General features: G+C 39.7%; 1 protein-coding gene across 1 annotated transcript in view; it reads left to right on the forward strand.

The window, feature by feature from the left end:
- The window catches only part of nrg3b (neuregulin 3b), a 178,582-nt gene that overhangs the window by 81,754 nt on the left and 71,140 nt on the right, over positions 1–25,688 (forward strand). The window contains exon 2 of the mRNA XM_071920354.2: positions 7,756–7,891. Within this exon, the coding sequence (XP_071776455.1) occupies positions 7,756–7,891 (136 nt within the window). The remainder of the gene's footprint in view (positions 1–7,755; positions 7,892–25,688) is intronic.

Below are 25,688 nucleotides of genomic sequence, written 5' to 3' on the forward strand. Positions count from 1 at the left end.
GTGACTGGATTTTTTTCTGCATTATCTACTCACCCCCATATCAGTCAAAACTCCATTGAAGTTTGTACAACCTCCTCTACTGGAAGTGCAGGGTGTCTGTGACAGAGTGCGCTCCAGCACAGACACCTTGCACCTCCAACAGAGGAGCTTAGATGCGGTGTGCATAGCACAGCGAGCGAGCCAAGCCTTCTGGCACAGCGCACAATGGGCCGTTTGGACTCGCAGTGCAATCGCTTGGCTACAAAACACTTGGATTATGCTGCATGGGTTGTTTAGAGAAATCTGATGGTCACTTTATGCCTTTTTTGGAACTGGTATGAGAGAAGGCTGAGATGGAACTGCGGGAGCTAACTCTCTGTGTGTTGGTGGTCCTCCGAACTTCAGTTGAGTTTCGACTGGCATGTGGGTGAGTGGATAATGACAGAATTTTTCATTTTGGAGGTGGGCTGTTCCTTTAAGGTTTGATGTGGGGAATGTCTTTCTTTGAGTAGGCGTATCACATTGATCACTAACCGAAACTCTATCCAGTCCATCTAATGATGATCCAAAAGCTTTACGAATGGACTCAGTACTCTTAGTCAGTAACCAATAAGACAGGCTTCTTTGAACTTCTGAGCCCACTCTGGGATGAAAAACTTTAAAAACTAAGCATATCTTCCATCTTCCAGTCAAGAACCTCTGCAACTGCTCACCCAGAGCTGGAAATAAGAATGTGTTCCTTGTCAACTTGCTTGTTTACAGTAAATATAATGCAAAAGTATGTATACAATTGATGTATACATGTCACAGCTTGGCGCTTTAAGGCCACCACCTTTGGGATAGGAGTGAAGGACAGGCTAGCACAGCTAGAGTGTCTGTGACAAATGTCCCGACAAGTGCCCATCACCGGGTTGTCATGGTGACCAAGGCCATGTACTCTTTAACCCTGCTTACAGGCAGTGACTGTCACCTTTAACCAACTGTCCCTCAGGTCAACGACTATTTGTCTGTCATGTCAAGGACAGAAGGTCTCTCAAGGCTTGTTGTCATCTTCATGATCATGGAAGACATACAGTATGTATGTGCGTGTGCGTGTGTGTGTGTGTGTGTGTGTGTGTGTGTGTGTGTGTGTGTGTGTGTGTGAGAGAGACATTTAACAAACAGAGCTCACAAGATTATGCCACATGTGGCTACTGTAGGTTTATACATAGTGACCATGTTCTGTGATCTCCATACATGTTTGCACTGCCCGCGCAACTCTATTAAGCACCAGCTGTTTGACCTATACCATGTGTCACTGTTCATACAAGTTCAGCAATGCAAAAAAGTGAAGGGACCTCTGCACAGCTTGGGCTTCTATAGGTGCTGGCAAAATAGAGGAGAAGCATATTCCATAGGAGATTAAGTTTGCTGCACATGAAAACCTCATTGTATGAGTTGATAGTGTGGTATGAGTTTCTAGTTTGCAGCAAGCCTAACACATATTCCGTGTTTGACAGCATTAAATTGTTGTTTTCTGAAAAGTACATCAACCAGAAATGCCAGCTTAGTGCATCACCGCACCCAAGAGAAAACAAAAATGTACTATGGCAGCTCTAAATTTACTATTTAATCAATGTATTGGAAACACTGGAAGGATTGCAGTTATTAACCATTGCTCCATTATCCTTAATCTCAAAAGCCCATTCCTGCTGCAGTAGTTAACTAGAAGGGCACTTGGAAGGTTCGTGCTATTATTGCTTGTTCGTGAGTCAGATCCGGATCCGCTACAAAATGTAATGGGTTCTTCCTTGGCCCGTGCTACACCCTTCCACGGAGTTTCATGAAAATCGGGCCAGTAGTTTTTCCGTAATCCTGCTAACAGACAAACAAACAAACAAACGGCACCGAAAACATAACCTCCTTGGCGGAGGTAATAATTTGAAGTGTACCGGTATGTTCAATTGCTTCAGAAAAATTATGCCAGGTTCCAGTCATTTACAATCCGTTGTGACAGATGGCATTGTCAGGGCCAATGCGGTGTCCATACTTACTGCACTGTGCATTTCTCTGAATATGGTTCTGTCCAAAAGGCAGTGGTGCATGATGGGTAAGCAATCAGCCCACTCTCTGAGGACTCTCCCTTTACGTAGTAAGGCCTTCTTTGATGTGTGCTGCAGTAAACACAGGCAGTTCTCTCCAAACCACAGTCTCCTGGGGGATGAGGCTCAGCACAAGAACACTAATGAGCACATTAGAAGGTAGCCATAGATGGAAAGTGCTACAGTTGTAAATGGAATTGTCTTCTGTGTTGTCTGTATCAGGGATATGCGTTTGTGTATACAGGATGTGTGTGTGTGTGTGTGTGTGTGTGTGTGTGTGTGTGTGTGTGTGTGTGTGTGTGTGTGTGTGAATATGGTGTGCATGCAGAGTATGTATGGTTTACGGAAGCCTCTATAGCATAATAACATAAAAGCTTTTCCATGGAAAGCTTTTTTCAAGGTCATGACAGCATAATGTCAGATTTTAAAATTGGATTTGAATTAAGGCTGTACAATTTCAATGTAACCAGCTTTCAGCGGTACTATAATTACAATGGAAAGTAATCATTGGAGCTGAGAAGTGAGAGTGAAATTGTGAAACTGAGGCGACATTATGTTGTCACTGACTTAGAGTAGCAAACCATTACAAATGTTGTATTTAAATGGAGGATTCACGTATGCCATTTGAAATAATCACGGTGCACAGAGGGGTGGTGCATATAATAATCAGTATACCTGCCTAAAAAACAATGCTACCAAACGAATTTTCATGCTGTTCATTTACAGGTACATTACAGCTGTTTCAAGGAATTATATCTTGAGCAATACATGAATATTTAACGACAGCTGACACAAAGCCTAAATCGGAATTCATGAATCTGCTGTCATGAAGCTATTGTTCAAATGTTATGAATGTGTTATATAGTGAAATCCATGTTAGGTGTTACCAAATTATCAATGTCTGGTGTATTTTCCTGTTGTTCAGACAGCAGTAGGCGATGATGGAGAATGCCTTGATGGCTATGACAAAGACATCTTAGACACATGCTGCACTGAGCTACATCATCATGTCTGACCATGTGCCCCACTTTCCCTCCATTTTGATTGGCTGGAACTGTATGCATTTGTAGAGAAGCTCTTGTTACGCTGTTTGCAGTGCAGTCTGTGCTTTTATCTTACAAACTAAAGATGATGGGGCTATAGCGAGAGGGAATACCATGTAGCACTATTGTGATTAAGTGTCAGATAATCTATAACATTAACAAGTCCTGTGGGTGTTTCAAGGACACTGAACACCCAAAAATGACCAATTATTTAGAATACTCCCAGCCTCTCCTTGGTTCAAAAACTTCTCTCATGGGATTCTTCTAATGTCACAGAGCCATTTTTAACTTTATGTTGCGTTTTTGGTTCTGAAAAAATCTGAAGGGCTCCCTATCTAATAATATATTCCCATCAGATATGAAATCGAAATAAATTTCTGTTTGAAATGCCCATCTCGCGTCTTTATTTTATCTGTAGGACCTTCTGAAGATATTGATTGGAAGAGATTCAATAGTAGTGCCTAGCCTAGTAGTACTAGCCTCAGTACTATTCCTCTCAGATAGCTCTGATCTCCCAAGCATCGTCTGTGATCCCCAGCCAGTAGATTCCTTGAAAGTTACCAAGGGAATTAGCAATGTGGATTGCCTTTGTGCGAGGGGGAAAGAGAGACGTGAAAATGATTTCAAAGAGTCCAGGATGAATCACACTCCCGCTGCATGCTGTCATTTATTAACGCATTTTCCACCATGGTTTTTGCAGTTACCTAATCGCCTGAGTCTGAGTTTCATAGAGTTTGCCTAGAGGCTTACACTGTGAGGTTTTTGTAAAAGGCTTCGTTAAAAGTGTTGATTCATCAACTTACTGGCAACTTGTATGTTTGTCATCATTAGTCATGACATGACATCCTAATAATAACTGAAAACAAGAGAAACACCATTTGTTAACTGTTGTCTCAATAATGAAGAGAAAGTATGATATGGCTGTTTTTTTAGGCTTGATATCAAACAAGTGCATTTTGGCAAAATGTTGTCTGTTTTAAATGAAACATCTGCCTTTACTGCTTCGATCTGCGGTTTACACTAATCTGTGCGAGGTCAGTCTCTTGTCAATTAAAAAATTTAAACACACAAGATCTCACATCATAACAAACAACAGATTTTTATCTAATACATGCAGCTAAATGAATGACTTACTTTATTAATTTCTAAAGTCTGACAGGAACATATTTCAAGAAAATCTAGCATATCGACAGTGTGCTGTTTGATAGGCGCTCATTCAGAAATGCCTGAATGTTATGTTTGTTATGGCACAGTTATTTTACCATTTTTTGCCAGTCACAATGATGAAAAGGGAACCTATAGGAAATTAACAGATTGCATTGCTGAAGGCCAAATGTGTCTGGAGATGACTTGTCCCTGGATGTGGCCAATAGAGTTTGCGAAAGAGTGGAGGTAATCCTTTAGGACTTAGGAGGATTTTTTGCAGATTTCTGAGAGATAATCAATATATGTTTCTTTGTAGACCCTTACACCCCAGTGAAGGCGAGCAGAGCCTCTTGTCTGCAGAATGAAAGATGAGAGGCCAACCACTTCTGATTAGATCTTGGTTAAGGAAATGGGGAGCTAGCTGATAAAATACTGCTTTTACTTTCCCACTTTTAATGAGTGATATTAAAATGATTCATCGATACAGGTGTAGTGCAATATTGAAAACCACAGGACATTTCAAAGATTGGCCGTTCTAGAAATCATTTGAACATCAGTGCATATGTTTAATTTACAGTTAGTCTGACATGTTAGCTGTGTTGAAGCCTCCCACTGGCTCTGAAACTGGCACATTCACCATCTATCTATCTAAAAAAGAGAACCAATAGGCAAAAGGTGCTAGTATGAAGTAACTTTGACTTACTGGGGAGCTGTGTGGGGTCTTGACAAATCTTGATGGATACACCATGTTCACATTTAAGCTCCACTTCAAAATAATTCTTAATTATTTACATGGATATAGCTGCTTGATAGGCAGGCTTGAATTCAGATTCCAACACTCCAGATGGATCCAGATGGATTCTATGGTTCAGTGTTTACCCCTCAGCTCTATTTACAACATGTGAACAATTAAATAATGTAACCACTTTCCATACAGAAAAGAATACAGTACCAATAGATCTGCAAAAGCTTTGTACACTGAATTGTTCTGCACTAAAATTAGATAAGGTGACAAGTCTGTTGTGATTTCATAGGAATATAGCCTTAGTTTTTGAAACATTTGAGTACGGAGAAGATTACCTTTGATGCAGATGTACAAAAAGGGCCTGTGGTGTTTGGATGACCTTGGCTCTGCTCCTGTAAATATATCAATGTTGAAGCTTACAGAGCAAAATCAATTTCCTCTTTTGCCTGAAAAGCTCTGACCTGTGCGCTTGAACCTGACCACTGATCTAACAAGGGGGTGTTGTCTTTGTATATCCAAAGTCTTAGTTTTCAGATGTGGTCAATGCTGGTGAAGAAAAGCTAGGAGAGACTGAAAACATGATGACAATTATTGCCGGGGACATGTATACCACAGAGGGTTGTTGTGTTCTATTTTCTATTCTTAAAGTTGCATCTTGGAATAGATAACCTTTTGAACATTACACACTGGGAATTTGTGGAATTAATAATACACGATGTAATCCAGTGCCTTTTAAAGCCTAGAGAGTGAAAGAGTCAGTTTGGGTTGCAGGCCTACTTTCATATGCAACAGACTCTTGGGGTCAATAAATAACGACTGATTTTAAGAAGCAGGAAACAGAATAGTGAGCAAAAAGCACAACATGCACCACTGTCAGCATATCTTATTTTACTTTTAAATGCATCATTTTACCATAAGAGAGGTTGCACTGAATTTAAATTATAAATGGTTTAAATGGTATCTTCCAAAGTTTTTGCCCTAACAGACTGATGGTCGGCCCCAGGCGCGCCACATATCTCTTTTTGTGTTCCTGCTGATCTCTCATCATCTCTTGGGTCTCACATCAGGAGCCCCAGATTTATCGATCAATGGCCATAAACAAAACATTGGATTGAACTGGACACCGGGGCGCAACAAACGGATTACCAAGTTATTATTCTGCTACACACGACTGGTCACGAGAACCTGCAGTTGAGAAAGGCCATTGGCCAACAGAAGTGCGGAACACAAAGCACACAAAGCCTATTCTGACAGAGCAGTGTGTCCGTGTGTGTGTGTGTGTGTGTGTGTGTGTACATTGTATGTGCATCCGTGCGTGTGTGTATGTAAATGGATGAAAGCAGAATCAGAGGTGTAATCCAATTGTATTGGCAAGGTATTGAGCATAATACCAGTCAATCCAATTTTCAGTACTTGACAACAAGATGGAATGAATGAATAATTTCTTTGTCACTGTATATGTGCGTATATGCCAACATACGTGCACATGTGCATAATTGAATTCTATTGGATAATCTGCATGTATTTATTGACGTGTGTTTGCACATGCCAGCACATACTGTTTGAAGCCGTGACCACATGCCTGACAGCTGTGCGTATTTCACGAGGTGGAGAACCTGCATTGCAGTGCTTGTACATGGCAGCCGCGCTCCTGATGTGAGAGCGGCTCAGGGTCAGGCTGGAAGAACAGAATTAAAGCTACAACACCGTCCTACCTCTGTGTAGTAGTAATAACATATTATTATCGCACTTCCTTACCTCTGTAATTCAGTTCTATGTTTATACACAATGCACTGCAAAAAACCTCCATCTTAACAAGTCATTTAGTCTCATATTCTAGCCTTCAAATCTTATTTTTCTTAAACCAAGAGAAAAATTCTGCCAATGGGATGAGATAACTCGACTTGTTTCCAATGCAGTTTCACGTGTTTCAGGATTTTTCTAGAAATTAGTGTCAATATCTGTCAGAATAAGGCAGATCACTGCACTATTATGAAGAATATGACACTTTATTCTACAAAATTCTTGAAACAAATTGATTCGCATTGGAAACAAGTGAAATTATCTAACGCCATTGGGAGATTTTTTCACTTATTTTGAGAAAATTACGATTTTAGGACTCAATATTAGAGTAAATGACTTGTTAAGATGGAGATTTTTCTGTGTGTACTGGTGCAGCAAACCAAGAAATTCATTGAGGTATTCTGGTGAAAATACTGTAATATCAACAAATGAAACACATACACCTACACATACATATAATTGCTACCCTGCCTTAGCCACAGTCTGTCACACTTTACATCATCACTTCACTTTCTCTATCGCATCAAACCTTCACGCAGAAATTGTTCAATGAACTCGTTCCTGTAATGAAGGACATTACACCCCAAGCTATTCTGCAGAGTGACGTCTTGCCTTCAGCCCATTGTAGTTTCATAAATCAACAAAGAATGAAGTCTTCTATTTCCATCTGAGGAGAGTGGGCATTTCAGTACAAAAGGAAATGACTATAGGAGGAAAAAACTGTTCAGTAATACAAAGCAAACATAATGGCATGCCACACACCGCAGCAGTTTAAAAAGATTAGGCCTAATTCAGAAAATGAGAAAAGTTCCTGCACGAATGAACTATGATGAAAAGAATGAGAAAAATGACTTCTATTTATTTTTGTTTTTTGTTTTTTTTAATTTTTTTCTGTCCAGTAGTAACTAGATCTTTCTCTCTCTCTCTCTCTCTTCTCTCTCTCCTTCTCCATCTCTAGCAGTGGCCCCCACAATCCCTAGTCTACGCTCAGAGGTCTTCAAGCCATGTGTGGAAGACAAGGACCTGGCCTTTTGTCTAAACGAGGGAGAGTGCTCCATCATTGAGACTGTGGCCGGAGTTCACAGACACTGCAGGTGAGTGTGTTAATGTGTGTGTATGTGTGTGTGTGTGTGGCATTTAGTTTCTGTCTTGAGCATTGATGTTTCCTGAGTTTGCCCTTCCCCTCCAATCAGTAACCTTGGTGTCATTTTCGATTCAAGCCTCTATTTCAAACCTAACAGACTGTGTTGGGGTACTGGTAAAACATATGGAAATTCTTGTGTATATCAGGACCCAACTGCCCAAACCATACTGAAGGCGGCCAGTGATGCATTTGGCCACATTAAATACAATTGAGTCTCCAAACCACATAGAACAGCTATGTAAACGCTCCATGCAGATCCAACAGCGCATGGGGAACAAGATCTCTGTCGTCAATTTGGTCTGACAAAACTTTTAATAGTGATCACAGCAATTTTATAAAACTGCCTTCTCCTCAGGTATTAACCTTGGCATATATTGTCTGGGACGACCTCTTCTGTACGATGTGCATTTTAATGCCAGGTCTAAAGGGGGGGCTCTTTGGTGCTGAATCCCCCTTTGATCTTTCTTAAAAGCAAATTATTTCTTTGCCGTTTTCTTTCTTCTCCCATGTCACTCACACTCTACCTGGCCAACAGAATAAATAGTGGTAACCCATGTAAACATGTATCCAAGGAAGACTGTGACTTTCAACTAAAAATTAAATTATTTTATTTTTAATTAAGTATTAAATCAAATCAAGACTATTTATTCCAAAAACATATACACTCTTAGACTGTTTCTAATGCCTTTGACATGCAAACCTACTTGCTTGCAATAGGTACTCGTCTTGTTAAATGTCAGTATTTATCTGTCATGTCACCTAGTTATGTTTCTTCATATTAGTGATAGCTGGATTTTTGATTTAGCATAAAACGTACGCCTTATAGATAATATCTTGAGAGGTTAATAGCCTATTAAATTCCTTTATTTGTTCTAGGAACAGCTGCAGTAATAGTATGGTTTGGTGCAGCCTTATGTCACCGTACTAATAAGACTACACAGATGCAACAGTATGAGTTATTATTTGTTCATATAAAACACATATATTAGAGCATATAAGTTATGATGCAAGAGGAGCAAATTCTTCCTGTGGACTTACAGCTATTCTCTTCTTTTCATGTCCCCGCATGTCTGCTCCCCTGGTGGCTTCCAATTGTTTACTATGCTTGCTAGATGCAATGCCACCTCAACTCAGCAATCTGTCTGATATCATATCACTTTCAAAATAGATGCTGGGAATTTTTCTGTCAGGGTTGAATGGTGCTGAATCGAAAAACAGCTCATTAGAAGACCTCCCTATAACGTAAAGGCCTCAATCTTCATCTAAAAAATGGTGCATTATAAATGACGCATGAGAGTCAAGCCTCTCAGCTGAAAAATACAAAGCTGAGCAAAAGACAGGTGAAGAATAGCCAGGGAATTGTCATTCAAAAATCACATGCATTATCAATCACTGACAATCAAGTCGACAACCTAAATAATACTATTAAAGATTTTTGCAGACTCTTAAGATTCAAAGTTTTTCTCTAATAAGCACCTGACCTTCCACAATCACATGACTTGCTTATAAATTTTGTTTGGCAATTGGAGAAACAACCAAACCAATGAAAACGTACAACAAAGTAACAATTTAATTTCAGATTCAGACCAATTTAAATGACAAAAAAATATGACTATATTAATATAATATGAATATAACATAAAATAAGTTCATAGTGATTCAAGTATTCATATTCTGAGATCTGGCTAATGGTGTCCTTCTGCCACTGCATCACAGAACATAGCATGTAATTCTATGTATTTTTCATTGCACTGAATGCACAAGGCAGAATAAGAAGTTATAGCAAGAGAATAGTTAATTGATGAGAGCAAGATTGGAGGTTTGTTCCAAGTCATATTATGGTGGCTCACACAGTAATTTGGAACGTACCACTTTTGTGACAGCAACATCGAGAAACCCTGGAGATTTCTATAGCAACTACACTCTGGGCTATAATTAGTGGTAGATCCCTGACTGTATAGGAAAGAGGAAAGACTTCAGGGCCTAACCTAGAGGGACTGTCAGCCAATTTCTCTTGAGCTGGGTGCCTGTTGTGTGAAAGAATGATTACAGGGTTGTGGGTACTCTTAGTGAAAGGTTGTTTCTTTTGCTGGGAGAAGTTCAGACTGTAAGTCAGAAAAATATTATCATCTGACTCAAAAATCACTATCTTGTTGATGGTGTTTAATGTTTAACTACTGGATGGAACCCAGATGTTCTTGTGATTTTCAGGAAGGGGTTTAGCGGGGAAGTAATCACAAAATTGAATGATGTTGAAGATTAATTGCAATAAGTAATTTGGGAACGACAAAATGGAAGCACCACTAGTACATTCATTTAAAGCATGGGGTTTGGGGAAAATTAACTCAGATCCATACAGTCTTTATTTCTGGTAGAAATTAAACTTGTGAAGGTTCTGCAAGCCTAATTTTCTTCCAGTAAATGGCTGACAGTGTGCAATACACTATAGCATATGAGGCTATTGCATGCTGATCAAAGAAATGCCTTTGCCATCTTTATGCCATATATAAGGTATCCTATCTACAATTTGACTCCTACCCTTATTACTGGGAGGCGTAATGTGTGTGCAGATAAGAGGAGAGCCATTGTCCATCCACAGCTATGGATAGAACTAAAAAGGCAGAGGATGCTTCTTGAAGAAAAGGAGTTCAATATAAGGCAGATGATGACACTCAGTTTTAGGGTGCTAGAGATATTGCAGTTGATCAATCACCTCTCCAAGCAACGCCTGACCAACATCTTCATGATCTCTTCAGTCTGACTATTTTATAGTACAGAAGAGTAAGCGCTTAATGATTGCTGCCTCCGTTGACGTCATTCTCTCCTCCTGGCTATAGCCAGGAGGAGAGAACCAGAAAGAGCATAATAGATGTTTGGATGTTTTCCAACACTGGACGAGTAATGATGTCAGAACAATCTTTAAACGCTTGAATCATTGGATGATAGCACAGTTTTGAACATTGAAATCAATTTATTTTTGTTATGAAACATTTCCTTCTTCCCTCTCCTCCTCCTTTCCCCTTCTGCCGGATGTTCATGTTCGCCAATGCTAATGAAGCTCCCAAAATAAACATGCAAATGTCAATTTAAGACCTACTTCCACACCAGTGCTGTGGCTTCTTATACACCAAATACAATAAATATACAGGAATTCACAGGTCTTGAGGTGTTTGGGGCTGAGACACACTGCTTGAGGCTAATATGTGATGTCATGTGCAGAAATGGTAAGTGACATATGGGTGTGCAAGTTACTGAAGTGGTAATTGTGCAAAGACGGCATTTGTAATAAATGCAGAAATAAATACAAAGTATCAATACCAATGTTCAGGTTCAGATATTCATAGGAGAATACTATAATGCAAAAATCAATGAATAGAAATCAACTAAGGAGAACATTTGATAATCAAGATGCCTTAGCACTCAGCATGGTTGCAACAGTGGGGTATATTGCATTATGGTTGGTTTTGTAGACCAAGCCCAAAGAGCCACTTGATCTGAGTGATGGTAAATCTGCTTACGACAGCAGATCCATGTGTAATGGGAGGACGCAAGGCTGGGTGTGAATGAGAGGAATTATTTCCACCAGCCAGGGTGAGTTGGACCATGGAAATGAGACACCCTGCTGTCTGAGTCTGACTGGAGTGGGTGAGACTCATCAGCAGGAAAGGATACAGCAGAATGTTTGGCCATGCCAGCCAAATGATCGGCACAGAGGTCTCCTCAAGAGAGAAAAGCAATAAGTGGCAGTAGGTGTTTTCAGACGAGGCAAAACAATCGACACTGCTTTTATCTCTGCTAAATCATCTGCACTAACTTGGAGATTTTACAAATAGGCTATTCCAAATACACTACAGTGAGTCCTGTGTATCGGTTGCCATGTTCATTATATGTGAGACATGGGTTGCACAAAACGGAAGGAATTGATGGCTACTCCGCTACATACACAAGTAATCTGTGTGCAGGATTATCTAACTGTGGTGGTGTTGCCAGATCGGATTGACATTTTCCAGCCCAATCAAAGCTTAACCCTCCAAATCCAATAAAAAGCAAGTCCAAATAGTTACTTTGCCAGCTAACCTTGTAAAAACCTTCAATGAATTCCATCCACAATAGGAAAACACATGCATACCCGCATACAGTGGCAACTATCAGAGTTCTGTGGCAAAAGAGACCGTTTGGAAAATATCTACACACTAATAAAATTTAAAAAAATGTATTGCAGAGATAATGCATTTGTACACAATCTAGAGTCACAAAATATTGAATTAATTTTATTAAAAAATATTCTAAAATAACTTTTTTTTTTTCAATGCAAGCTTAAGTAAGGTGGCACCCTGGCACTCTCTATTGACTGGCCGCCACTGAATTCAGTTACCAAATATGTTGCAGGCTTGAGTCACCAAACCACACCAAATTTCAACCAATATATAGAATATAGGGTGGTTGGATGAGGCTGCTGTCACACTCTGTTCTCCAAGTTCTTAGATCAGGCTCGGTCTCTCGTTTCTGTATTTCCCCGATCATCGATCATGATTATTAGCATTGCTAGCTGCTAGACAACTAATTTCCATCCTGCTGCACAGGTTGCAGTATGTGCACACCATGGCTCACAAATGAAAATGATAACTAGGTCAACAATTTTATTTAGCTGGAGTAGACACTTCCCATATCTGTAACTATTACTGACGTTTTTCAGCTGAAATGAATGTGCAAAATGAGATGGATTATGTTATTGAATTTTGTGTCTTGTGTGTGCTTTTTTATTTTATTTTAATCATCCTTTTAAAAGCTTGGAAAATGGTGACAATTCTATAATGTGGAGTTATTGGGAGGTTAATTGGTGGTTACAATGAGTAATGCTCTGTCAGGAACATTGGTTAGCTCTCCTCTGTGGGGCATGTGTGTAATTCAGTAGGGCAGAGCTTGCCAGGGCCATTTAAAGTCTTCCCAGAGACGAAACAGGACCTTATGGCCTCTAATAATGTCTTATCAAAATAACTGTGTTAGGACTCATCAGTCTGCATGGGTGCCCTCCATTCACAGCACGACTCTCACTGGTGATACCCTCCACCCTGAGTAATGTTGTTTGTGCCTTTTTCATGGATCTTATTACAAACAAGTACCTAGAGAGATAGCGGGTCTCTTCAGTGATGCAGGTGTTGAGTTTGTGAGGGTTCAACAGCACCAGGCTGACATGTCCTCTCAGAGGTGGGAAGTAACAAAGTAAAAATACTTTGTTACTGTACTTAAGTAAGATTTTCGAGTTTTTGGACTTTACTTGAGTTTTTCTTTCACTTAAGTCTTTTCACTCTTACTCACTACATTCAAAAGGAAAATCTATACTTTCTACTCATTACAGTCTTGTTACTCTTGGGAAATCTTCAAGTGATTTGTTTATTTATTTATTTTTTCTGCATCAGACAGCTTTCATTCCGGAAGCAGCTGATCAAATGCCAAATGTGATTGGCTGCTAGTACCACCCAAGGGACACCACCAAATAGGAGAGAAAGGGACAGAGAGAGAAGCAACACGAAGAAGAGAGAAGCAACAAGAGAGTGAAGGATTAATGTTAGTGAATTCAGCTGTGCTAGAATCATCGTTAGTGATTTGAGGTGCAGACTCTCTCTCATCTGTGATTCAGAGGATCAGAGAGCCAGTTTAGTACATTAGAAACGTCTTTTTTAGAAGACTACTTTTACTTTTATACTAATTTAAGACCATGTTGACTTGAATAAAGGATTTATATGGTCCTTCAACTTTTACCCAAGTATATTTTTAGATGAGTATTTGTACTTTTACTTGAGTAAGGAATTTGTGTAATTCTACCCCCTCTGGTCCTCAACAACCCAAAAGCATGGAGTTACCCGGGTTGGAGGATAATGTATATTCTACATACTAGTATGGTATATTTTCTATATACTTCAGGCCACCACTTTCAGGCTTGTGTAGTGTGACTTTTTGGCGGCGCACAGCAGCGATCACAACATTCAAGTGTTGATAACCTAATGTGTGTGCTTCACTCCAGCAAAGCGATACAGAAAGGATGTGAATCCTTGATTGCAATATGGGCAGTTGCATGATGTGAGTCGTCTTTTCATGATGGGGCATGAAATAGGCATCCATTCATGCTTTATGTACCTGAAATCAAACCTACTGAGTCAGCTTCATGAAACTTGACATAATGAATACGTTATTCTGCTATATTACCAGCCCATGCTGTATAATCGCAAAGCTTTACTACATGGAAAATGTTCCTCTTGGTTGCTAGTAACTATCAGTTGTAAAAATGGCCTCCCGTCACTGAAAATACATTTCTCCCTTTGACAAAATGTTTCCAAATTTCTATTGGCACTGTGTCAACAACACTCAGCAGAGGGGCGCACTTGCGTTGCACAGATGATGCAAAGCTGCTGCAAGATCGCTTTATAGTTGACACAGCTTGATGATGCCACCCTGGAACAGAGAGACATGAGTGGGAAAGACATGATTTGGGAACCAGGCATTGTGTGTATGAGTACTGTGTTTTTTTTTATTATTATTATCCGGTAATCTATTATTATTAGTATTATTATTATTATTATTAGTAGTAGTAGTAGTGGTAGTAGTACTAGTAGTATCAGTATTAGTATTAGTATTAGTATTGAATAATAACATTTTTTAATTGATTATCTTATTGACTTGTATCTATCATACACGTGATTTGTATTTATCATACAAGTCTATAAGATAATCAATGAAAACATATTTTTCTCCAGATCTAAATTGAAAAGAGGGTTACATTAGAATAAAAAAAAAATCTTGAACTCATCCTGTGATGTGTTTATTTGTCAACAAAAGGGATTGATCCAAACCTGCTATAGAAGGGGAATTGGATCTCAGGACAATCACTGTCCTTTCTATTGTCTCTTTATAATGTCTTCATTACCTTATTTTACAAAATAACGTTTCAGTGTACTCTCAGCATTTAAATAGCTTGTAGTTCAAGTTGTCAAGGCAAAGTCAAAGCACAGGGAATAGCCCCGCCCCGGCTGTGACTGGATGTTCAGGTTCTGACCCAATTACGACCAGAGAACTAGGCACTGAATAGGTGGCAGGGGAGATTTGCCTGCAATGATGTTGATTGCAAAAATAAAATAGAATTGCCTAATGGCTTCTGTATGGTTTCAGCATACTGTTATTTATCCTTACATATTTTACAGCTCTGCTTTTCTCCTCAGCATGGAGGATGAAATCACTACCCTCTGTGTGTGTGTATGCGTGTAAAAAGCCTTGCAAAGCTCAAGGTAGCTCTTGTCTCACTATTACCATGGTAACTTCTTCCCTCATTAGTGCGAGACCAGCAGCAGGAAAAAAATGGTTGTCGACTCACTTAAACTGTGCTTGCTTTTACAAATATTCACATCTTTTGCAATATATTTTGTGCAGGCTTTTGCATTGATTGTGATTGATTAGACATCATTAAAATAATTGCCGCGTAATGGTATGAATGACTGCTGTCATAAATAATTAATGAGAGAATATGCACATTTGATTGCCTCATCCAAAGCTATGTTGACATAAGATATTAATGCAAATTGAAATGAACATTCATTTGTTTCATTCCTATCTTCATTTAAAATGAACTGAGCTTGTCTGTGTAACTCTCATACACCCATCTGTGCAGATGGATAACTAGTTCAGTTCAGTATTTTATCAGCAAACTAAAGTGCTTACACTATGTTTGTGTGTGTGTGTGTGTGTGTGTGTGTGTGTGTGTGTGTGTGTGTTTGCGTGCACGAGCCTGGGGCACATTCATCTACTCTTGTGAGGGAGGACAGAAAATCTAAAAGAATAGGAAAAAAATCTCTGCATTTCTCTGGTCCTCATGAGGAAAAGAGCTATTTCTATAGCTGGTAGTTTGCTTTAGGGTTAGAATCGGAGGTAAGCTAAGCATGAGTGTGCATGTGTGTGTTTGTCTGTGTCTTTGTGAGCCTGTTTGTGTATGTGTTTCTTCCCAGGACCCAGGAGATGCTGACAGCAGTATTAACAGGATCTGATACGACAAAACGAATCATATAAATGAAGACCACAGCCTCTTTTAACTTTTCCTTCCTGTTTTTCTTCCTCTCATCTTTCTTTTTCTGCGGGGAGCCAGTTCAGCGATTAAATTGTCACTGCACCGTCAGACCTTGACAGGCTGCACTAATCCACGTTGCTGTCGCTCTTCTGCTGATCCATTCTGCCAGGGAGGACATTCTCCAGGCTTAAAGCCAATGGGCCATGTCCCCCCACCACCCCACCCAACTGTTGTAGGAAAGCAACATAATTATAAATGTGGGAGCAGACTTACCTGTGGGCAGCATCCCATGACAGGCCCACCACTGGCACCTCGTCATACCTTGATACTGGGTAGTTACCACATTAGTGTCTGTTAAAAGTGAATCCCTTGAGAGAATATTTTGCTGCCCAAAATGTAAAATTGCCTCCTCTTTTCTGACCAGTAAGAAGAGGATGGTTGGCCTGGCTCCAGACTCCTGAATCGTGTCCCGCCCACTTTTCAGATTTTGTCGAGTGATTCAGAGAGTCTGGTGTTGCTCTACTCAACGGCTTGTTCACAATTCAACAATTGAGCCCATCAGCGCCTTTGTGGGTGGGACTAAAGTTTGAACCATTCATGTAACGTTTTTTCTGTGGCATTTCGGCAGAATAATATGTTGAAATCTTAACCAACATATTGTCTTTGCAAAGTTGATATTTTTGTCAAAAATGACCAACATTCCTGGTGAAGTTAGTAAATACGGCCAGCATCAGTGTCACCAAAAATAACGTCAGAGCGTCCGGATACGTCAGTCACTAGTGATTGGTTCGGGGAAAATCAACCCCCCCACACACACAGACAGAAAACGGCTAACAAGGAGGCAATCTCATGCTGAATAATGGAGTGGTAACGAAATGGCCATTCAGTCTGAACTAGTCCCTACCCGGGGATGCACGCGCCACAACTACGTGCAGACTTCCGGGGATGCGCGCGCCACAACTCCGCACAGACTTGCCAGAAATGCTCATAAACAGCGTAAATTTGGGAAAATGGAAAAATCAGCTTTGTCAGTCCCTGCCTATGCCAATGCTCAATGCCCATGTGCAGTTTCAGATTGATTGGCCAACCCATTGAGGAGCAAAATGGATGCAGACAGACAGACAGAAGGACAGAGTTTTCCTCATTTTATAGTGGGCTAGATAGATATATCAGGCTAGATGGTATCTATAAACATCTTGCCTGCAATATGTGAGCGATGAGTTCCAAACACTGGGCTCCTATGGACATCTGTGCAGCCAGGTTTTGTCAACACGAGCAAACCTCACTGTATTTACACTTAATGTACATGGTTGTGCATAGCTAATTTCTCCAACCATGCCTCTGACTCGGATCAGCATTCTTATTTTAGATTCTGCAGGCCCGTCGCAAACGCTGCAGATGAAGGAATCAAGTGTCCATATTCAGCTAACAAAGCTGCTTTGTTTTCCTAGCCATAACTCTTAATGAGCATGGGACAGACGTGTTGTCAAGCAAATCCCCTATGCCTGCAGACAATTATTGCAAAGCTGTGCACTAGGCGTTGGTCTCCAATGTACTGTTTTACATTTCTGTAAAGAAAATTGGTCCTCTAAATTGAACTTCTCTTGTCACTGGCAAGCAAGTCACCTTTATATCAGACAGTATTACAAGGTGTGTCATATGCTATTAAATTGGTATAGGTTGCTATAATTGTCTGCAAAGTATATCATTTTTTGACACCAGCTTGATAACATTTTATGAAAAGGTTGGGCACAAATCTCTTTATCTTATCTAAATGGTACAAAGTAGAGGGAAACAGGAAAGGCGGAAGAAAAAGGGTTTGTACTAATTCAAACCAATAACATCAGTACATGGTATGTGCCTTGAAAATGCCTGAAAAATATTAATTTTACAGCTAGCGATCTACATTACCCATCTGATAAATGATGAAATTTCAAAATAACCACCACAGAGTGTTAAACATTTTATCAGTGGATGTTTTTTTTTTTGCATTTGCAAGTCTCATATCTGCAGAGACTTGCACACAGTCACAATCACAGAGGAAGATCATAAACAAGCTATGGCAGAGACACACACGCACACACACACACACACACACAATGTCTCTCATCAACTCTCTCTCCCCCTCATCACATGCACACACACACAGATGTACAGTAAATCCACAGATAAAGAAGAGACAGCGCATTTGAATCTAACTACCATGAACAGACTGCTGTGGATTTGGTAGCAGAGGCGCTGGTACAGTCCCAGTTAGTTTCCTTCCTTCCTTCCGTTTGCTTTACTTCCTTCCGTCCTTCCACTGTAAACTCAGCTGGTGAAGGATGACAGCTGTTTTCTCATTACTGATGGTTAGGCTAGATCACTTGCAGTGCTGGACATACAGAATGTAGGGCACAGAGTTAAATCATCATGTTTGAACATAAATACACTTTGAAGGCGGGCTTTGATATCTCCTTGTACCCAGCACATGGAGATACAAGAAGAGATGGAGTCTCTGGGGGGTTTTCTCAAGGACTAGTTACTTGTGTCCGTCTCTCTGTCGTCTGTCTCCAGAACAGACAGTACTGGAAAAGGTAGAGAGAGGGACAGGTCGTAGGCTTATCCGGTTTGTCATTATCAAACGTTTATTTTTATTAATAAGGGAGCAACAAAGGAGGAGAGGGACTAGAGATGCACTCCCATCTCAAAGGTATCAGATTTCTCAAGGTTAATGTTGTTATTTCTGGTGCATAGAAGAGTGTAAGTGAGATGTTCAGAAATACCTCTGTAACTGTGTTAAGGACTGTCATCAGCATTCCACCAGAGGGAGCTCCACTGATCTTATCATTACAGGGTTAGACACTCATGGGAAAGGAAACATTTTTATATTCAGCTAGTGGGTTTTAAAAGCTAGTAGAAGAAATGGCTTCAAAAACAAGCAGTATTCTGGTGGCTGCCTCATAGGGGTATAGGGGTGCTAATGCTGAGTAACAGTTGCTAAGGTGTTGTTTGTGTGTTTACGGTGCATAATACAAAGCAGTTTGTATTTACATGCATGTTAAGATGCTGTGATTTCTCATGGAATAGTAATAGGTGATGGATTTACATAAGATTAATGAGCTTAATTAATGAAAATGACATTAATGAGCTTCTATTCTGTATCCATGACATTGCCATGCCCCTCCTCTATTTACTCCCTGTGTCTCTCTCTCTCTTTTCTCTCTACCTTCTCTCTCTCTCTATCAGAGGACCAGAATGGAGATAAGCCCCAGGACTTATTTGTGTCACCCTAAGCAGTTTTCCCATCTTCAAATGCTTTACTGGCTTCACTTGAGCTGCTGCTTGTACTCTTTATTCTTAGAAACACATCAAATAAAATCAATCAGTCTATCATGAATTAGTTGACAAAGGGTGGAGGATAGAGCAAAATAAGGAAAGAGGAGACCATTTGAAAGAGGAACAGAGAAGGAAAGTTAATGGAATAGAAAGATAATAGATAATAGAAGAAATAGGTGCAGTTGGGGGTAATTAACCAAGGTGATATTTCATCATTAAATCATCTGACATGATTCTTTATTTTCCTGATGTGTTCTTTCTAATTGGCATGTTCTCACAGGGGGGTTGTTTTGGAAATGCACCGGGAGAAATTGCCACGTTTGTTGATAGAACATTCTTGAATTTGAATTGAATTAAAGAGTAAAGTAACAAATGGGAGGTGACAGAGAGAAGCAGAAAGAGATCCCATCGTTTCACTCCTCCCCGTCTCATGCTGGGATCAATTATCATGCAACAGAGTGCTTTAATCCATGTAACTGAGCAAACTACCAGCGAATTGGGGATAAACATCCATTTATCAGTAAAGATAGATGTTATCTAACAGAGCTAAGACAGAAAGAGGCTTCTCTGACAGCCCAGAAAACAATCACAGACATTAAAGCAGAAGGCAATTGTTAAACAAAAAAGAAATGATTAGACAAATAATTGTGTGGTGTTTCTTAATGGTTCTCTCCAATTCAAAATAAAAGATAAAAAATAAAGGAGCCAAACACTTCTAAACACTAAACATTTCTGTTAACCAGCACTAACCCTAGTTCTACGATCGCCTTGTAGACCCTTTTTGTTGATGTTTGATGGCATCAAATCTGAAATCACGCCTCCTGTGCTATTTGCTGAAACCTGGCCCTTGTCTGTACTTGTGAAGCCACTTTTTACCGATTTCACTGCAGGACCTTTTAGCTGCTGCATCATCCTACAGTCTGCTAGACATTCTTCCCACTAAATTCCTCAAAGAGACTGTGGGGGCTGTAGGAGCTATCTCTTCACTGGTTGTGTTCATATTATTGTCCAATTTCAAAGTAACTTTTTCATCTCTGAAACTTTGGTAAAAACAAAAAACAAAAGTGGTATCACAACTGTTAGAAGCAGTGGAAAGAAATAACATCTTTGAAAGAAACTCAGTCTGGTTTTCATTAACATCACAGTGTTGTAACTGCACTCTTCAGGCTTACAAATGATCTCCTGATGAATGGCTGCTTGACCTACGCCCAGCCTGCGGCACGATAAACGATGAACTGAAGAATCGCCTGGTGTCTCTGGGAATGCCCTGGACGGCTTATCTGTCAATACGTTTTAGGTCTTTATCGGCGATTATGTTTCTTCTGCTTCATTGATTATGTGTGGTGAGCCTCAAGGTTGAATTCTTGGCCCAATGCTGTTTTTGTCACATATAATACCCCTTGGCCATATTATTTATGTGCAGAGCATCTCTTTTCATTGCCCTGACAGTACTCAGCTGTGCAGTATCTCTGACTGTCTAGCTGATGTCGAAGACAGAGTGGCCCCAGAATTTCCTTCAACTAAATTCAGAAAAAAATTGAAATCATCTCAACATAAATTCAGCTGTCTCTGGGTCCTTTAACTCTTTTGTTTGATTCTTGTTTCCACTTTCAGCAACATACTAAAAAGCTAGGTCCATCATGTTTTACTAAATAAGGAGCATTGCAAAGATGATCATTTTACTGTCTTTTTTAACAACATTGTAAGATTTAAAGGCATTTATATAATCTTGCCTGGACCACCATAATGCTTTGTTCCCTGTCTCAGTCGACAGATTTCACAGAAGTCTGCTGGTAGGTTATTGATGAAGACTAAATGGATGTTGCAGGATCATAAAATGAAGTTCAAATAAAATAAAAGCCTGCATGGAAAAAAAAAAAAAAGTTTTATGGTTAAAAGATCAGTCTGATTTTCGCAGGCAGGACACTCCAACACCTAAGGGCCTGAAAGGGAAAAGCCCGGTCCTGTCTGGCCTTTATAGAAGAGTTTGGAAAGGCCAGGTATAACCTGCTTCAGGAGCCCAGGCTGCACACCAGCTCAAAGGGGCTTTGAGATGTAGCTAGTTGACAGATCTATAGCTGAGCTTTGAAATGAATCTGTAAAATCTTCAAATCAATTTCAAAACTAAAAGGCTACAAGCTTGATATCCTGATGAGATAATAGCTAATAAAAGATCAAACATTGGTCAGGAGGTAGAGATTCACTAGCTTATGAATTTCTTAGTAATAACTCTGCAACATCCCTGTCAACAAAGAGTCTTACAAAGTATTTACAAATGGTTAGTTACATATTGGTTACTAAGTAGGCTTTAATTAATGAACCACAACATAGAGTATTTGCTGCCTTTATTTCTGTTAGCTGATGCCACACACAAGTGCTTGGTGGAAGTCAGCATATATTATTATACTCTCACTTTTTGTCTGCAGTCAAAATTGCATTTCAGTTAAGGAATCTGTCTAATCTTGCCACAAGTAATGGAGCCACATTGTCAAATCCTGCATTTCCCCAACAGCTCAGTGGATATGGACATTTAGTAAGAAGCATGACAGTGATTACATGTTTTGAAAAGACGTTTGGGTTGTTGGGTGTTGATGGAGACGAGGCTATCTTGATATTTTTTTTGCAGGTTTGCCAATCTCCTGCTTGTCAGTGCTGTTTCTTTTCATCTCAGTGGAAATGAATTTGTGAAAGGTCCTACCATCTCTAATTAGATGCTGTCACCGTGCCTCAAATCACAGATTGTAATATTTTGAAAAAGAGGGTATTGCAGAGCAGCGTGCCTTTTAAGTGTCCCAACAAAATGGCATTTTCCTGTGCGACAGCCTATGTTTCACTTACTCATTGCAGTCAGTGTCAAACTTAATAATATCAACACTAAAACACTGATATCCTTCAGTGGTATAATGCACAGAAAATCTATCCACACAGATTTACATTTTCATGGGGTTCACAGTTGATGCTGATTTTTTTTCTTGAATTGTTGATAGTTGAATGGCTTGATTTAATTAGTATTGGTAGTCAACATTATTGAAGGAGTTCATTAGAGTTGCATTAGCCTGCTTGATACATACAAGTATAAAATAACAATTAGGCAGCCTTGATTGCTGGATTGTAAGATAATAGCGTAGCACTTTCTCTGACACATACACAAACATACACACACACATACATACACACACACACACACACACACACCAATTATTCCTAAGGCATCTTAAAAAAATCGTTAGAGCCAATCCAGTGAGTTAATTTGTATAGTAGGTTATAAACACTAATAGAGAGAAAATGACTACACTACATTAACAGATGACATCAATGTTCATATTTGACTTACATTTTGAAGTAAATAAAGACACAAGCTGTTGCTGTAACGCTGGCCTGCTGTGTGGCCATGTCTTTGATTGTATACTGATGGTGTACGAAGAATTCAAAACGTAAATACTAATACCAGTGCTAACCCTAACCCAAATTAATAATCGAACATCCAATAGGTTATCTTTTTGGCAACTTACTGGTCCAATTATAATAACAATACTAATAAACATAATAGCCCAAAAGATAAAAGATTTAAAAATAGTATATAGTATTTATGACCACGAGCAACTCTGTCCAAAAGAAAAACAAAAAAAACAAACTCTAATGTATGATGTCATGCCAGTCATAGAGCTGCTTGATTGGCACTGCAGACAGGACTGATTGTATCGGAAATTTTACATTGAAATCAGCTCTGAACCATGGTAACAGTTGTAAGATTCAAATGTACTTTCCTTATGTTTCACAGTATAGTAATATTCCCCTTATGTTTGTCCTTATATAGCACATATATAGTATATTCAAGCACGTGCACACACAGGCACACACACACCTGCGCAAAACACACCAGCACGTCACAGATTTCAATATACCGGATGCTGCTATAAGTCTGTACAAAAGGTTAAACTTTGTAGTTGATGTCCCAAGCTTCCTTAATCACTACTTGTGTGAGAGAGCAGAGACCTGAGAAAGAGAGTATGACAGAGAGTGAGAGAGAGAGAGAAAGATTAGAGTGTCTTGACAAGGCAACCCTTTCAAGTCTGTAGGTTTGAAGTGCTAATGACATGCAAATGTATGCAAATGAGTGTGCACCCACCCCCTAAAACTCTCGCCGAATACTTGAAGCTGAGTGGAAATCTGGGCTGCAAAATGAGTGTGTTTGTCTATAAATAGTCAAAGTTTGGGGAAGTTTGAGTGTTTTTAACTGTGTGAGAAGTAGCCCAATTCAGTAAAAGCCAAATCGCATAAGAGTGCGCATGATTATCGCTATTGGTCTTCACTCATTTGTCAAGAAAATGTGTCCCACTTTAAAGATTTGTTTTATTATATTTTATGTTATGAAATTTTTCTCAACACTTTGAGTATATGAACATCATGACTAATCTCATGTACCAACAACTGATTTATGAATCAAATCATTATTGACATGTCAAGAGGGGCACCATTTGGCAAATATATTATACAAATATATATTTTATATAACTTGTTGTAGCAGGAACTTATAATTGCTGATATTAATGAGGGAGGAGGTCTAGACTTGAGACTGGACTTTAAAAGCAAGATGCAACTTTTTACTACCAACTGACTCAGTTGACACACAAATCCATAGGCAGTGTGGATAAAGATAGAAACGAATCAATTTCCCATTGTGGTTAACAGCCTCAATTCATACAAGTTTGCTTGCAAAACAATAATTAGCAGCTATACGGCAGAAAGAGAGATAATTAGATGACTAGGGTTCAAAACAAAGCAGGCAAAAGGGAGAGAAGAGGCACAGAGCAAGAGCAGAACATGACATGGTAGAGAATTGGATTTGTTATTCAACTAAGGCTGGGGCCACACTAGAAGGTTTTGAAAACACATTGCATCACATGACAGATGCCACAGATTTGTTCCTCTCTCTCAGTCCTAAATATACTCACACCAGATAAATTAGGAAAGGAACAGGATATCACACTCACAACGATATAGCTGAGATTATCCTGCTGACTACTGATATGTCGCTGACGTCAGGACCTCTAATCTAACAGGAGCCTGTGTGATCACATATGCGTTAATATACACTGAAAAAAACAAGGAAAAAGCACAAAAAGAGAATTTGACTAAAGCCGAGAGTCACAGTGATCCCCTTTCACTTGTTCAGGACCCGTGCGGATATCGCATTGTAAATATTAAACATTTTTCATATCATCAGGGCGGCTCACATCAGTCTGGGAGTCAATCGGTGTGGTTAAGACTGAATAAATCCCTCACACAACCAGATAATGTGTGCTGACCATCGGTCCCAACTAATCCTCCAATAGGGATTTCCCCTCTGATTGTCGGGATGGGCAAATCTGATCTAAATTGGCCCGATAATCCTCTGGTGTGTCCCCAGCCTTAGTTAACAATAAGATTTTACTTCCACAGTTGAGAAACAATCTAAAACTCCACTGCCAGAGTATGTAAATGAAGTTATTATATCACTTTGGGCCAGCAAGGAATAGATAGAAAAGGGTATCAAAGGCAGATGTCAGGTCCAGGTGAGTTCAGGCCTTAATTTGGGAGCTAGTGTTCAGTTCATCCAAGAAAAATAATTGTTGGCTTAATGCTGTCAGGTCCGCACTACCTTGTAAGTGCAGCCATGAGAGTATAGACCCAGAGATCCTCAGGATATCATGGGAGACAAGCAGTGTATCATAGACAGGGATGGGAAATCATGTGCCACGAGAGAGCATGCAGTTTTTCATTCCAAACAAAGACTACAGCAGGTGATTGCACTGATTAGTTCCTCTTCTCTGGTTGAAAGTGTGAAAATCAGTGAAATCGTTGGCTGGAATGAATACCTGCATGCTCTCGGCCCTCCATGGCGAATAATTGCCCGTCTGTGGTCTAAGAGAATGAGGACCAGGGAGAAAAAAGCAGCTGTAGCGGCGTTGGAGTGCTGCAGTGACAGCGAGGAGTGGAGTCTCAGTAGAGTGGGCTGCTTTGAATCAGCTCGTCTGGTTGCGGTCCAACAGGCTATTCTGTGAGATAAATTGAAAATCGCGTCTCTTTAATTCAACAGTTTGCTGATGTTCTTCCAGATTTCCAGAACACTTTTGACAGGAGTTGTGGTACTTGGGGATTGTAATATACATAATGATGAAGCTGGTGATTCTCTCCAATTGGCTTCACACAACAGGTTTCTGGACCCACTCACGACATCACTCCCTATACTTAGTCCTAACTATCTCTAATTAACTATCTCTAGTGTCTGCTGCGTGTATATGCTCTGTCTGACCTTTTACTCATCGGTTTTCAGCTCAGCGTGATGCACTTTGTCAGTTGTATTAACAAAAACCACTATCTGTCGGCCAGT

The sequence above is a fragment of the Centroberyx gerrardi genome, chromosome 20 (genome assembly GCF_048128805.1).
Source record: "Centroberyx gerrardi isolate f3 chromosome 20, fCenGer3.hap1.cur.20231027, whole genome shotgun sequence".
Lineage (NCBI taxonomy): Eukaryota > Metazoa > Chordata > Actinopteri > Beryciformes > Berycidae > Centroberyx > Centroberyx gerrardi.